This window comes from Ranitomeya imitator, chromosome 10 (assembly GCF_032444005.1).
Source record: "Ranitomeya imitator isolate aRanImi1 chromosome 10, aRanImi1.pri, whole genome shotgun sequence".
Taxonomy (NCBI): Eukaryota; Metazoa; Chordata; class Amphibia; order Anura; family Dendrobatidae; genus Ranitomeya; species Ranitomeya imitator.
The window spans coordinates 80177865-80192518 of NC_091291.1; the positions used below are offsets into that span (position 1 = coordinate 80177865).

Sequence of the window (14654 nt, forward strand, 5' to 3'; positions counted from 1 at the left end):
GGACATACATTATTAGAAATTCCCTCTGGTCATCTGCTATAATTTGTTTTTCCTACCAAAGCCTTTCTTGTATTATCTATACCCAATATGCAAATAGGGTGAAATATAAATGATGAAAATGACTAATTCTTCATCTGCGGTTTTGAAGCCTCTGTACCAGGTCACATTTACCTTTGTCCAATGGATGTCGGTTTGCGCTGATGCGTTTACGTTGCAGGAAACGCTAAGACTATTTCCAATCTCGGCAATAATGGGAGAGTCTGTAGACAGCACAGGAGGATCCAGATCTAGGAACATAGAGAAGACATTGCGGTATGAGGCTTAGTTCACACTTGTAGTTCATATTTCGTTGTTTTTTTTCTTGCATTATTTAATTCATTGGAGGGAAAGAAAGGATCATTTGATATTGCAGATAATACATCTCTATCACATCAGACATAAATCATATAAAATAGGAAGAACTGACCCCAATGTCACTGGCAAACTGGACAGTCTAGATACAGGGGACAATTGTATTATTCTCTGTTCTCCAAAAATCAAAATTAGACATACTACATTTACAAAGTGCAAGGTGCATCAACAGATTAGTTTTACTCAATGATGGGAAGGAACCAGCTTACAGTGAACATGTAATTCAGTCTCCGCTTCCATTTCATTAAAATTATCCAGACTGAGTCCTTTACAGGTATATCCTCCAGAATCCTTCCTTGAGACTGTCCATGAATATGAAGACTCTTCTGAAAAAGGTTTTTCTTCATCTTTCTGGGAAAAAGCAAAAGCATAGATATATTACGGATGACTTCAGACTGAAACAGCTTTCTTCAGTTCTGGGAGAGGGGCAGCATGACTACACCAAGCTACTCAACGTTTAAGGTAGAGAAATCACCTAAAGACCACGGTTGGTGAGGACGATGGCCTATTTTGTAAAGTTTTTTATACTTCTGTTTCACTTCAAAAGGCTCAAGGTAAAGCATGAAGCAATAATCACTATGATCTGTTAGTTTCGTAACAGTGATTGAGAAACCGAAAAGCACAAATGATCAGCAATATGTGATGAAACTTTAATTTCTTTTCACAAACAATCATGTGTATGATTGACTTATTGGAAGCAGCATTGGTGAAGGTTACTACTCCAACATTTGCTAAAAAATAGTAGAACCATTTTTATGCATGGAAATTAATTGCAGATACTTATAATATACAGCATATCAATCCAAGAATCCACCGGTATGGAAAGGACTTTATATGTGCTGTTTGTTTTAACTTATGCCAGAAAGGGCCACTTTGTGTTACCATTTTGTTTTTTTCTGGTTTATGACGCAATAAACCAGCTGTGGACTTTAACCACAAGTGTTCCTGTGTCTACATCAGTAGCAGACAAGCGAGTGGCATTACCACAATTTCTTTTGGTAATAAAGTTCTTTGTCTGCTCAAATGGCTCTTTTTAGTCTTTTACTGATGTTGTCTGCGTCCTGCTTGTTAGTTTTCCCTTTTGCATTTCGTCTTTCTTCAATGATCTTTAGAGTTTCTTCTGTTAACCGTGGCTGCATGGTCTCTTGTTTATTTTCTTACTATCTTGTTCAGTAATAATAGGCAGTAATTCCTAAGACTTTCTTTTACCCACATCCAGGGATGTTATTCGGTTGTGCAGACCATTCTAAAAAGCTTCAGGTATGTTGGTCAAATCGAAGTTGGAAACTGTTGTCTAGTCTGTTTGCACAGCTTGACTCTAATCTTTGCTGTCAAAAGTTCATAATCAGTTCCCCAGTCAGCTCCTGGCCTTGTTTTCACGGTAATAATCAATGACCTCCATCTTTGGTGTCCATAGATGTAGTCAATCTGATTCTTATAAGCCCAATTTGGTGATGTCCATGTGTAGAGTCTGCATTTGCGATTTTGTAAGAAGGCGTTCATGATGGACAGTTGATTTGCTATACAAATGTCAATGAATCTTCCTCCAGCTTTGTTTCATTCACCAAGTCCAAACTTTCCAACAACGGTTCCATGTTTGCCTTGGCCCACTTTGGCATTCAAGTCTCCCATGATAATGAATAAGTCGTGTTGAGTTCTTCTTAAACACGATCATAGAATAGTTTAACGTCTTCCTCCTCAGCACCTTTTGTTAGCTTGTCTAAATATCATCATGGGGAAAAAACGTGGATATTACCCGCGCTGCTGTGCCAATAATGATCCAAGCACTGGATGATGAGAAGATAGTATTTATATTCTCTATTCTCAATGCGTTTCGAAGTCAGACTGACTTTGAAATGCGTTGAGAATATAGAATAAAAATACTATCTTCTCTTAATCCAATGCTTGGATCATTATTGTTGACTTTGACGAGTCATATATGCGCTAACACTACGAAAACTAGGTGAGTTCAAACTAAAGTGTGAATTTTGTATTGTCATCGGATGAGACCCTATTGGCACTTTTGCTCCCATAGAGTGTTTCTGTATAGCTTGTCTAAATAAATGAAGTCAGTGATATAGAGCTAAGCATCAGGCTGGACACCTAAACTAAGCACACAGCATATCATTAGAGTGAAATTTGAGATGTCACTAAATGCTGCTCTAGAATAACGGAGCCGGTCAAAAGTCCGGTGACATAGCATGCTTGGTCCTCAGATGAAATAAAACAAGCATGGTGAGGCTTATTGTCATTCACTCTGGGGTTGCACTCAATGTTTTCACTGGAATGCTGAGTTCTGTGATAAGTTTAAGTGTCATCAACTTGCTGAGCTCATAATTCACCGACTGGATTTATTTAGATGAACTTGTATGACCAATTAAACAAAACGTACTGTCATTCCTTTGATAAAAAAAACACTCAGGGAAATGAGTAAAGTCATTTAATATTCCAATATCTATTTATTAAAATGTACTCTTGATCATAGGACAACCCTTTTAACATGTCTCCCCAATAACAATTCTGGGGCATCCTCTCTTCAAATTCTTCTGTAGTGTTATTAATTCTGGAACTTTATGTAATAGATTTAAAACTGGGTGTTACAATTCTCCCCCTTGTCAAATGGGCTTGTCTTTAATTATTCTATCACTGTCAGAACTGATTGGACAGTGTAAAAGTGTGTAGGTACCCCCAACTGGTGACACCCACTTGTCAATGTATTCATTTCCAATAAAAACAACTCATGAATGATACATTAAAGCGTTATAAGGAAACATGCTCCAGAATGATTATATTATGAGCAAAAACAAACCTGTCAGGACAGAACTGGTAGGTTACAGTAGGTGATACTTTCCCAATATGAATGGTAAAAAAGGTATTAATGTATGTTTTGAAGTCAGAATGAAACAGTTTTATTCCTTGCAGCAAAGCCAGGTAGAATAGAGTTAAATCCCAGCTCTGCAGAGTTTGATTAGATTCACCTTCCTAGTTTTGTCTTGAGCCAGGAAGTAGATTCACTTGGTGATCAGTGTACTGGAGAACTGAGCAGAGTGTGGATTCTTCTGGGAACTGCACAGTATCGTTTGTTGCTGACTAAACTGAGACAGGGAAAGTGTCAGGATTGCCACACAGGTAGGAGACCATGGTCTGTGTCTGGGAGGTAAAGAGACTTCTTGGAGCTGGTCTCTCTGTCAGGATTTGAGAGGATGCTAGACATTTATCTGAAAGTGTGAGCTTAGATGTGCTTGAATATGGACTTTTTACTGTGTTTCTCTATGCCAGAGAAAGGCTCTGTTTTCCGTTCTGCTGGAAGTTTATTCATTTCAATAAACCTACCTTTTGACCAAGGCACGACAAGCCTGTGTGAACGCTACCAGCTGCCTAAAAGTGAATGAATCCCTACATACTGTATAAATGACAAACAATGTTTCTGTTTGTCTTCACTTTCACCCCTATAATCTTTCACTTTCTGCTACCTCCCCCAATCCCCACACCAAGTAAGGAACTGTTTATCTCTGCTTCAATCCTCCCCATCCACCTCACCTCCTCCTCAGAACTGTTCCTTAACATACAATCCTCTGTCTCCAAACACAGACAGCCACCTCATGCCCTCTCCTGCTCCCACATGCTAACACTTTCTCTGCTCCTTCTCACTGCTGGTGATACCTCTCCAAATCCTGGTCCTCCTCACCATATTCCCACAGTCATTTCTACCTCCCATCCACGCTCTATCACAACCTTCCGTAACCTCTCCAACCTTATACCCATTCACCCAGCCCCTGCTTCCCCAGTCCCACTATCAGGAGCTCTGTGGAACGCTCGCTCTGTCTGCAACAAGCTTTCCTACATCCATGATCTTTTTGTTCCTACCAAACTTTCCTTCCTCGCCATCACCAAAACCTGGCTCAACCCTTCTGACACAGCCTCCCCTGCTGCACTCTCTTACGGTGGCTTCCAACTTTCTCACACACCCCGCCCCAGCAGCAAACATGGTGGAGGAGTTGGTTTTCTCCTGTCAGATAACTGCTCCTTCACCCCAATCCCACTGCCACCCACTTTTACCCTCCCTTCCTTTTAGGTGCACTCTGTGCGCATCTACTCCCCCTCCAACCTCCAACTGGCTGTCATTTACCGCCCCCCAGGGCCAGCCACCACCTTCTTTGACCACTTCACCACCTGGCTACTTCATTTCCTTTCCGCGGACATCCCCACTATCGTCATGGGCGACTTCAACATCCCCATTGACACTTCCCTCTCAGCTGCCACTAAACTTCTATCTCTCACTTCCTCCTTCAGCCTCACTCAATGGTCTTCTGCAGCCACTCACAAAGATGGTCACACATTGGACCTCATCTTCACCCGCTTCTGCTCCCTATCTAACCTCTCTAACTCACCTCTTCCACTCTCTGACCACAACCTTCTCACATTCTCATCTCTCTCCACTCCATGTCTACAATCCCCACCCCACAAACTTTCACACCCTCGCAGAAATCTTAAACATCTTGACTGTGACACAACACTCTGGGATCGCCTTTGCTGGGGTCAAAGGCCACGTGGTTTGTGCATTGAATCTGAGGCGTACAGCAGGTTTTCTGAGCAGGCTGACCTCAAGTCAGATTTATTAACGTGAAAGCAACATAGATAAAACAAAACATAAAAATAAATCCTAGCCTGTCCGGCGCTAACTAAACCAACACGTAGCTATCTCAACAACTGGGGGGGCTTCTCCCACCCAGCTAACATCACACAATTCTTGAGCACAGCTCTCACTCACGTTTGTCTCACACAGACAGGCAATCTGTGTGCCCCAGGCTGATGCTGGAAACCCCCAGCTGGTCATCCTTTATTCCTGCACTCATTAACCCATTAGCATCCTGAAGATACTGAGTGGCCTAATTCACATAGGACAAATACCTGGGCGAGATATACCTGCCCCCAACTACCACACCGACATGAGTCTTACATATCCCCCCCCCCTTGCTCAGACCACTCCGGTCGAGCAAGAACACTCTTGAAACAGTGCACTCGGGACAGGGCATCGGCGTTCCCCATCTGCACCCCAGGTCGGTGCTCCACCGTAAAAGAGTAAGCCTGCAGGGCAAGGAACCACCGGGTTACCCGACTATTACGGTCCTTGTGGAGGTGCATCCACTTGAGAGAGGCATGGTCCGTGACCAGCCTAAACTTCCTACCGGCCAGGTAATACTTGAGGGAGTCGAGAGCCCATTTAATGGCTAGGCACTCTTTTTCAACCACTGCATACCTCTGCTCATGTACATTCAGTTTCCGGCTGAGGTAGAGGACCGGGTGTTCAACTCTGTCCCTCACCTGGGAAAGTACAGCTCCGACACCAGTATCAGAGGCATCAGTTTGTACCACAAACTCGCTGCTGAAATCAGGAGTCACTAGTACGGGCTGAGAGCACAAAGCCCGTTTCAGGCTGTGGAAGGCCTCTTCAGCAGTTGAGGTCCATTTTACCATGACGGAACCCCTCCCTTTGGTAAGATCCGTCAAGGTGGTAGCCATGGCTGCAAAATTGGGTATGAACCGGCGATAATAGCCGGCAATCCCCAGGAAAGCTTGTACTTGTTTTTTGTTCACTGGTTGTGGCCAGCCCTGGATTGCCTGTATTTTGTCGATCTGGGGTTTAACCACTCCTCTGCCAATCACGTAGCCCAAGTATCGGGCTTCTTCAAGCCCGATGTGACATTTCTTGGGGTTTGCCGTTAAGCCTGCATCTCGCAGGTCATCAATCACCGCTTGTACCTTCCGGAGGTGAGTTTCCCAGTCCATGCTGTAAATTACGATGTCATCCAGGTAGGCAGAAGCGTACTGTCTGTGGGGCCTCAAGACCCGATCCATCAATCTCTGGAACATTGCGGGAGCTCCGTGAAGTCCAAACGGCATGTAGACGTACTGGAACAGACCTTCCGGTGTAGCAAATGCCGTCTTCTCTCTGGCCGCCTCGGCCAGAGGGATCTGCCAGTACCCCTTTGTTAAATCCAGGGTCGTAATGTATCGGGCTTTACCAAGCCAGTCGATCAACTCATCGACCCGGGGCATAGGGTACGCATCAAATTTAGAAACCGCATTCAGTTTCCTAAAGTCATTACAAAACCGTAACCGTATGGAGCCATCCGGTTTAGGTATCAACACGATTGGACTGGACCAGGCGCTGTGCGACTCCTCAATGACTCCTAAGTCCAACATTGCCATCACTTCCCGGGAGACGGCTTCACGGCGTGCTTCCGGAATCCGGTAGGGCTTCACATGAACTGTGACGCCAGGCTCTGTGACAATCTCATGTTTCACTAGCTTAGTCCGGCCAGGTTTTTCCGAGAAAAACTGTCGGTTCTGTAACAAAAACTGCTTAACCTCAGATTTTTGTCGTTCCGAGAGAGTCTCGGCAACCTGCACCTCTGGTACGGTAGGTGAACAAACCGGACGGGGCAGATCCGCCGTTAGGGCAGAGCGGTCTTTCCAGGGTTTTATCAGATTCACATGATAAATCTGTTCTGGTTTTCTCTTACCAGGCTGGTACACTTTATAGTTTACTTCACCAACTCTTTCCAGGACCTCAAATGGGCCCTGCCATTTCGCCAGAAATTTACTATCCACCGTAGGGATTAGGACCAACACCCTATCCTCGGATGCAAATGTACGGACCTTAGCACCTCTATCATAACTTTGCCTCTGGGCTCCCTGGGCCTGTAACATATGGTCCCTAACAATGGGCATGACAGCGGCAATACGATCCTGCATTTGTGTTACATGGTCGATCACCGTTTTAAAGGGAGTGACTTGACCTTCCCAGGTTTCTTTTGCAACGTCCAACAGTCCCCGGGGACGACGGGCGTACAACAGTTCGAAAGGCGAAAACCCTGTGGAAGACTGGGGAACTTCCCTAATGGCAAACAGCAAATAGGGTAACAAGTAATCCCAGTTCTTCCCATCTTTGTCTATCGCCTTCCGGAGCATCTGTTTTAAGGTTTTGTTGAACCGCTCAACCAGGCCATCTGTTTGAGGGTGATAGACAGACGTACGCAACGGGTCTATTTGTAAGAGTCTGCAGAGCTCCTTCATTACCCTCGACATAAAGGGAGTCCCCTGGTCGGTGAGTATCTGTTTTGGAATTCCCACCCGACTAAACACTTGTACCAATTCCTTGGCGATCGTCTTGGTAGCTGTGTTACGCAAAGGGATGGCTTCCGGATAACGAGTGGCATATTCCACGATGACGAGGATATGTTGGTGCCCACGTGTGGATCGGGGAAGGGGCCCAACCAAATCCATTCCAATTCTCTCAAAAGGGACTCCAATGATAGGAAGGGGTACCAAAGGGCTACGGATCCGAGGATTAGGTGCCGAGATTTGGCACTCTGGACAGGACTCACAATAGCTACGCACATCATTATGTATTCCAGGCCACACAAAACAATGCGATATCCTTTCTGTGGTTTTCTGTACCCCCAGATGTCCCCCCATTATATGTCCGTGGGCCAAGTCCAGTACCTTCCGCCGATAAGGTTTGGGTACCACTAACCGTTGCACTGTGTCTTCCTTTTTTTTCTCTACCTGGTAGAGCAAATCATTTTCAAGAACCATATTCGGGTACGCTAGCCTAGTGTCAGGTTCTACGGGTACCCCATCTATCATTTTTACATTTTTCCTAGCCGGAGTCAGGGTAGGATCTTTCATTTGCTTGCTGTGGAAGTCATCCACCTGGACTCCCAAATCTGACAGGCAGGGTGCCGGATGGCTGTCTGCCTCCGCCTCTCGCTGAGGTTCCTCAGTTTCCTCTGTTTCCCCCGCCATGACGGAGAAGGGGTACTGAAGGTTATATTCACTAACCTCCCCAGCAACATCTTCCTGTGGGGTCTTCTCTAGGGACTCGGGACCTCCAGATGGCATGGGAGAAGATTCACGGGTACAGCTACCGTGAAGGAGCAACTGATTCTCCCACAACTGCCAGAAATAGGGAAAATCCCTGCCCAGGATTACATCCTGTAACAATGCGGGAACGAGTCCCACTTTGTGCTGCACTGACCCATATGGGGTGGAAATCCATATAACCACTGTTAAGTACGAGCAGGTGTCACCATGCACACACGTTACAGAAAACTTGTCAGACGGACCAGATGGAAGTGCCACCAGACTAGCTTTCACCAGAGTCACCACACTTCCAGAGTCTAGTAATGCCACAACATTTTTCCCATCAACAGATAATTCACACAGGTGTTTCGCTGTATCATTTTGACCCGCATTCACACTCACTAGCCGTGTAACCAAAGACATGCGTTTTTTAGAGTCTATAACGTCGCACTGCATGGGTTCAGCGGTAACAGGACAGTTTGCAGAAACATGGCCCTTCTCATGGCAGCGGAAACACCTAACAGGTCCCCTACTGAGACCACCGTCCAATACTCTCGGTCTCGGAGTGCGAGCAGTCCCGGGTTCCTCCCCCACAGTTTTAAGCAATTTTCCTTCACCCGTGGTCCCTGGAACAGTCTTACCGGTTCCACGAGGAGGAGGCACAGACCGGGGGCTGGCGGTGTCGTCGGGAAGTCCTTCTGCCACGGAATAATGGTCGACCAACTCCACAAGTTGATCCGCTGTCGTGGGATTTCCTTGGCTTACCCACCTTTTCAGCGCTGGTGGTAGTACTCTCAGGTACTTGTCCAGGACAACCCGCTGGATTATTTTGGGTATTGTCAGTACCTCGGGTTGCAGCCATTTCTTTGTCAAGTAGATCAGGTCGAACATCTGAGACCGCGCCGGTTTATCTTGCTGGTATGTCCACTGATGTATCCTCTGTGCCCGGACAGCTGTCGTCACACCCAGCCGGGCCAGGATCTCCGTTTTCAGCTTCTCAAAGTCCTGAGCGACCTCCGGGTCCAAATCATGGTAAGCTTTTTGGGCCTCGCCGGAGAGAAACGGGGCAATCAAATCGGCCCATCGTGCCTTCGGCCACTTCTCTCTCAATGCCGTCCGCTCAAACGTTGTCAGGTATGCCTCGACATCATCTTCTGCAGTCAGCTTTTGCCAGTATCGACTCACATGGATCCTTCTGGACTCTCCTTCCGGGTCAGCGTCAGGCATGCTCACCAGGCGCTGCGCCACCTGTTGGAGAAGTTGGTGGTCTGCAACCGTCATGTCCACTAACTCCTTCAGCTGTGCGTCCATCAAGCGATTAGCTTCGTGCTGTGCGGCAGTGGCCTGCTGCTGTACGGCAGTGGACTGTACTAAGGCTTTCACCACGTCTTCCATGCTGTCGCCTGTGCCACGGTATGCCCGCGTTCTCCACCACAATGTGACACAACACTCCGGGATCGCCTTTGCTGGGGTCAAAGGCCACGTGGTTTGTGCATTGAATCTGAGGCGTACAGCAGGTTTTCTGAGCAGGCTGACCTCAAGTCAGATTTATTAACGTGAGAGCAACATAGATAAAACAAAACATAAAAATAAATCCTAGCCTGTCCGGCGCTAACTAAACCAACACGTAGCTATCTCAACAACTGGGGGGGCTTCTCCCACCCAGCTAACATCACACAATTCTTGAGCACAGCTCTCACTCACGTCTGTCTCACACAGACAGGCAATCTGTGTGCCCCAGGCTGATGCTGGAAACCCCCAGCTGGTCATCCCTTATTCCTGCACTAGTTAACCCATTAGCATCCTGAAGATACTGAGTGGCCTAATTCACATAGGACAAATACCTGGGCGAGATATACCTGCCCCCAACTACCACACCGACATGAGTCTTACATGACTTACATTCATTCTCTGAATCCCTCCTCCCTCTCACAGATATAAGTTCCTTATACAATGCGGATGACGCTACCGCTCTATATAACACCACAATAGCTGTAGCTTTGGAATCTGCTACCCCACTAACACATAACAAAGCTCGCAAAATCAACAGACAGCCCTGGCACACCAGCCTGACCAAAGAACTGAGGCGAGCTTCCAGGGCTGCTGAGCGCAGATGGAAAAGATCCCACTCCAACAAACACTTCATAGCATTCAAACAGTCCCTCACTACTTTCAAGACCACACTCGCCACAGCTAAACAAACCTACTTCTCATCTCTCATATCCTCCCTGTCTCACAACCCTAAACAGTTATTCAACACCTTCAATTCTCTCCTCTGTGCCCCAGCACCTCCTCCCTCCCCACTTATCTCTGCTGAAGACTCATTTTTCAAGCAGAAGATTGATAGCATCAGAGACAGTTTTGGTCAACAACCCCCAGAGCCCTTCCTCCCGACTTCCCAGCCCTCCACCTCCAAAACCAACTTCTCCACCATTACAGAAGATCAACTCTCCACTCTACTCTCAAGATCGCATCTCACCACCTGTGCACTTGACCCGCTCCCATCCCACCTCATCCCAAACCTCACCACAGTCTTCATCCCAACCCTAACCCATCTCTTCAACCTATCACTAACAACTGGTGTTTTCCCCTCAAGCTTTAAACATGCCCTCCATCACACCTATCCTCAAAAAGCCCTCTCTTGACCCATCCTCTGTATCTAGCTATCGCCCTATATCACTTCTCCCCTATGCCTCCAAACTTCTGGAACAACACGTCTACCTTGAACTGTCCTCCCATCTCTCTTCTTGCTCCCTCTTTGACCGCCTACAATCTGGCTTCCGGTCACACCACTCCACTGAAACTGCCCTAACTAAGGTCACCAATGACCTCTTAACCGCCAAGAGCAAACAATACTACTCTATCCTCCTCCTCCTCGACCTGTCGGCTGCCTTTGACACAGTGGACCATTCCCTATTATTACAGACCCTTTCATCCCTTGGCATCACAGACTTGGCCCTATCCTGGATCTCATCATACCTAACAGACCGGACATTCAGCGTCTCCCACTCACACACCACCTCCTCACCTCGCCCCCTATCTGTCGGAGTCCCACAAGGTTCAGTCCTTGGGCCCCTGCTCTTCTCCATTTACACCTTTGGCCTGGGACAGCTCATAGAATCTCACAGCTTTCAGTATCATCTCTATGCTGATGACACACAGATCTACATCTCTGGACCAGATATCACCTCCCTACTAACCAGAATCCCTCAATGTCTGTCCACTATTTCATCCTTCTTCTCTGCTAGATTTCTGAAACTTAACATGGACAAAACAGAATTCATCATCTTTCCCCCATCTCACGCGACCCCCCCAACGAACCTATCCATTACAGTAAATGGCTGCCCACTCTCCCCGATCCCACAAGCTCGCTGCCTCGGGGTAATCCTTGACGCTGATCTCTCCTTCAAACCACATATCCAAGCCCTTTCCACTTCCTGCCGACTTCAACTCAAAAATATTTCACAAATCCGTACATTCCTCAACCAAGAATCTGCAAAAACCCTAGTCCATGCCCTTATCATCTCTCGCCTTGACTACTGCAATCTCCTGCTCTGTGGCCTCCCCTCTAACAGTCTCGCACCCCTCCAATCTATTCTAAACTCTGCTGCCCGACTAATCCACCTGTCCCCCGCCATTCCCCGGCCTCTCCCCTCTGTCAGTCCCTTCACTGGCTCCCCGTTGCCCAGAGACTCCACTACAAAACCCTAACCATGACATACAAAGCCATCCACAATCTGTCTCCTCCATACATCTGCAACCTCGTCTCCCGGTACTTACCTACACGCAACCTCCGATCCTCACAAGATCTCCTTCTCTACTCCCCTCTTATCTCCTCTTCCCACAATCGTATACAAGATTTCTCTCGCGTATCACCCCTACTCTGGAACCCTCTACCACAACACATCAGACTCTCGCCTACCATCGAAACCTTCAAAAAGAACCTGAAGACCCACCTCTTCCGGCAAGCCTACAACCTGCAGTAACCACCGATCGACCAAACCGCTGCATGACCCTCGCCTACTGTATCCTCACCCATCCCTTGTAGATTGCGAGCCTTCGCGGGCAGGGTCCTCTCTCCTCCTGTACCAGTTATGACTTGTATTGTTCAAGATTATTGTACTTGTTTTTATTATGTATACCCCTCCTCACATGTAAAGCGCCATGGAACAAATGGCGCTATAACAATAAATAATAATAATAATAATAATTCTGAAATTGCATGTCTCATTGTGAAAGAAGGGAGAGGATGCCAAGGTAACTTACCCTATGCAGCGAAATCTGAGGTTGTGGGTTCCCATCACCTTTACATATCAGCTCAACTATATCTCCTTCCTTTATCATCTCAGACTTGCTCTTCACAAGCAGATTTACTTTAGTGTTTGGGTCTGGAAAGAAATGATGTAATGTGATAATCAATATCAAAATTGTACATGTGTAATTATGTCAAAACTGCAATGTGGGAAAATGCATCAAATGTAAATGAAATTGTATATTATTACTTACAATCAACAGTGATGTTTCTTCTCTCTGACTCCAACATATGAGAACCCTTTGGAAGATGATAAGAAACATCACAGTAAAACCAAGAGAAAACATCGGATTTCTCAACTGGAGAAGATAGAATACTCCTGACTGTAATAAGTCCGTTGGACTTCACTATGACCTGAGATGTGACTACCACACCTGTAAACATGAGAAGAAACAAGATTTTAATACAAAATGTAACCTTGATATGGTTTCCTCTACAAGTTTGTCGAGGTTAGTTCATCAAGACCAGATACCTTGGAATTCAACAGCTTACACCACCAATGGTCAGCTGTTAGTAGGTCTTGATGCAAGTGAAGTAACTCCTTTAGTTTAAAGAGGATCTTTCACCAGCTTGAGCATATTAAAATGGCCACATCATGTTGTTTTTATTTTTTCATTTCTTTACTCCCTTGTGGGGACATTGGCTTGTAAAGTTATAATTTATATTATATTTCAAATGGGTGTTACCAGAGACTTGTATCTGGAGGGGTTTACTTCTTCTCCTGCATGAGGTGGACCAATCATAAGCAGGCAGCAACATACAGAGGAGAAAATAACATTCTCCTTTCCTGATCTCAGCAACTACTGTATAGCTATTATAGGTAAAGCACAACTGAGTTATGCATCCTTACAAACACTACTAGATCTCATCCCGCAGTGCTGTCAGCTCTCATCCTCCCCCACACTGATTGCCATGAGATGAAATCTGGATGTATTTGTAGTGATACATTGCTCAGCTCAGCTGTATTTTTACACAGTAGCTGCAAAGATCAGTAAAGAGATTGGGGTGTGTTCTTTTTTCTCCTGCATGATGCTACCTGCTTATGATTGGTCAGTTGCATGCAGGGGAAGAAGTACATGTCCCCAGAGACAAATATCTGGTAACACTCAGTTGAACTATAACATAAATTATAATATAAACTTTACAAGCTAATGTCTCTGGAAAAGAGAGGAGAAATTTTAAAAATAACAACTTTTATTCAACTCTGGAGCCACTATTCCATGATGTGGCCAGTTTACCAAGCTCACATTGGTGAAAGATCCTCTTTAATGATTATATATGTTATATAGTAACTACTGAATGAGCAATCTGAAAACATTTTTACAAATAGGCGAATATGTTCCATATATTGGTTACATATTGGTTATCTATCCGGTATAGAGCGTCATACAGGCAATATGGCAGGATTCCCAAGGAGAAGCATTACCCTCAGAACAAACTGAATGAAGAAAAAAAGTAAAAAAGTAGCTTTGAAAGGAATGTATCTTCAAACAAAGTGAAATGATAAAAAAAAACTTGTGTATTAAATGTTTTACCTTCAAAAAATACTTTTTTTAATGGTATAAAATTACAATGAATGCCGGAAACAAACCACCCACCTACTTAAAAAAAAAAAAAAAAAAAATTGAGGACTTGCGTTTATTCACTGCATGTGTTACTGAACTCGTTTTTTTAAACTTTCATGTCAGTTAGCATGAATTTTAGAATCGGTGCTGCCAGCTGTCATCAGTGACACTGTCCACATGTCAGTATCACATTGCAGTCACTGACAAAATGACTTCTCATTAAGATCCTAAACTTCATTCTCCCTTATCTTTTTAGTAAAAACACAAAGGGGGGGGAATGAAGTGAAGTTAGATCTTGCACACATTTACTGCAGTCGTAATGGAAGCTGCCATTACAGTTGGTTTTCATGTCAAGTTGGTTTTCAGCCGCTCACACTAGTGTTTAAAAGTTGGTTATTGGGACCATCATACACTGGAGCATCTTATATGGGGCCCATTACACACTGGAGCATCATATATGGGGCCCTTCATATACTGGGGCATCATATATGTGGCCC

General features: G+C 45.3%; 1 protein-coding gene across 1 annotated transcript in view; it reads right to left on the reverse strand.

Moving 5' to 3' along the window:
* MCAM (melanoma cell adhesion molecule) overlaps nt 1-14654 on the reverse strand; it is a 110449-nt gene that overhangs the window by 21545 nt on the left and 74250 nt on the right. Inside the window, exons 6-9 of the mRNA XM_069742151.1 lie at nt 12787-12966; nt 12547-12668; nt 621-762; nt 172-287 (exon numbers count right to left, since the gene is read on the reverse strand). Of these exons, the coding sequence (XP_069598252.1) occupies nt 172-287; nt 621-762; nt 12547-12668; nt 12787-12966 (560 nt within the window). The remainder of the gene's footprint in view (nt 1-171; nt 288-620; nt 763-12546; nt 12669-12786; nt 12967-14654) is intronic.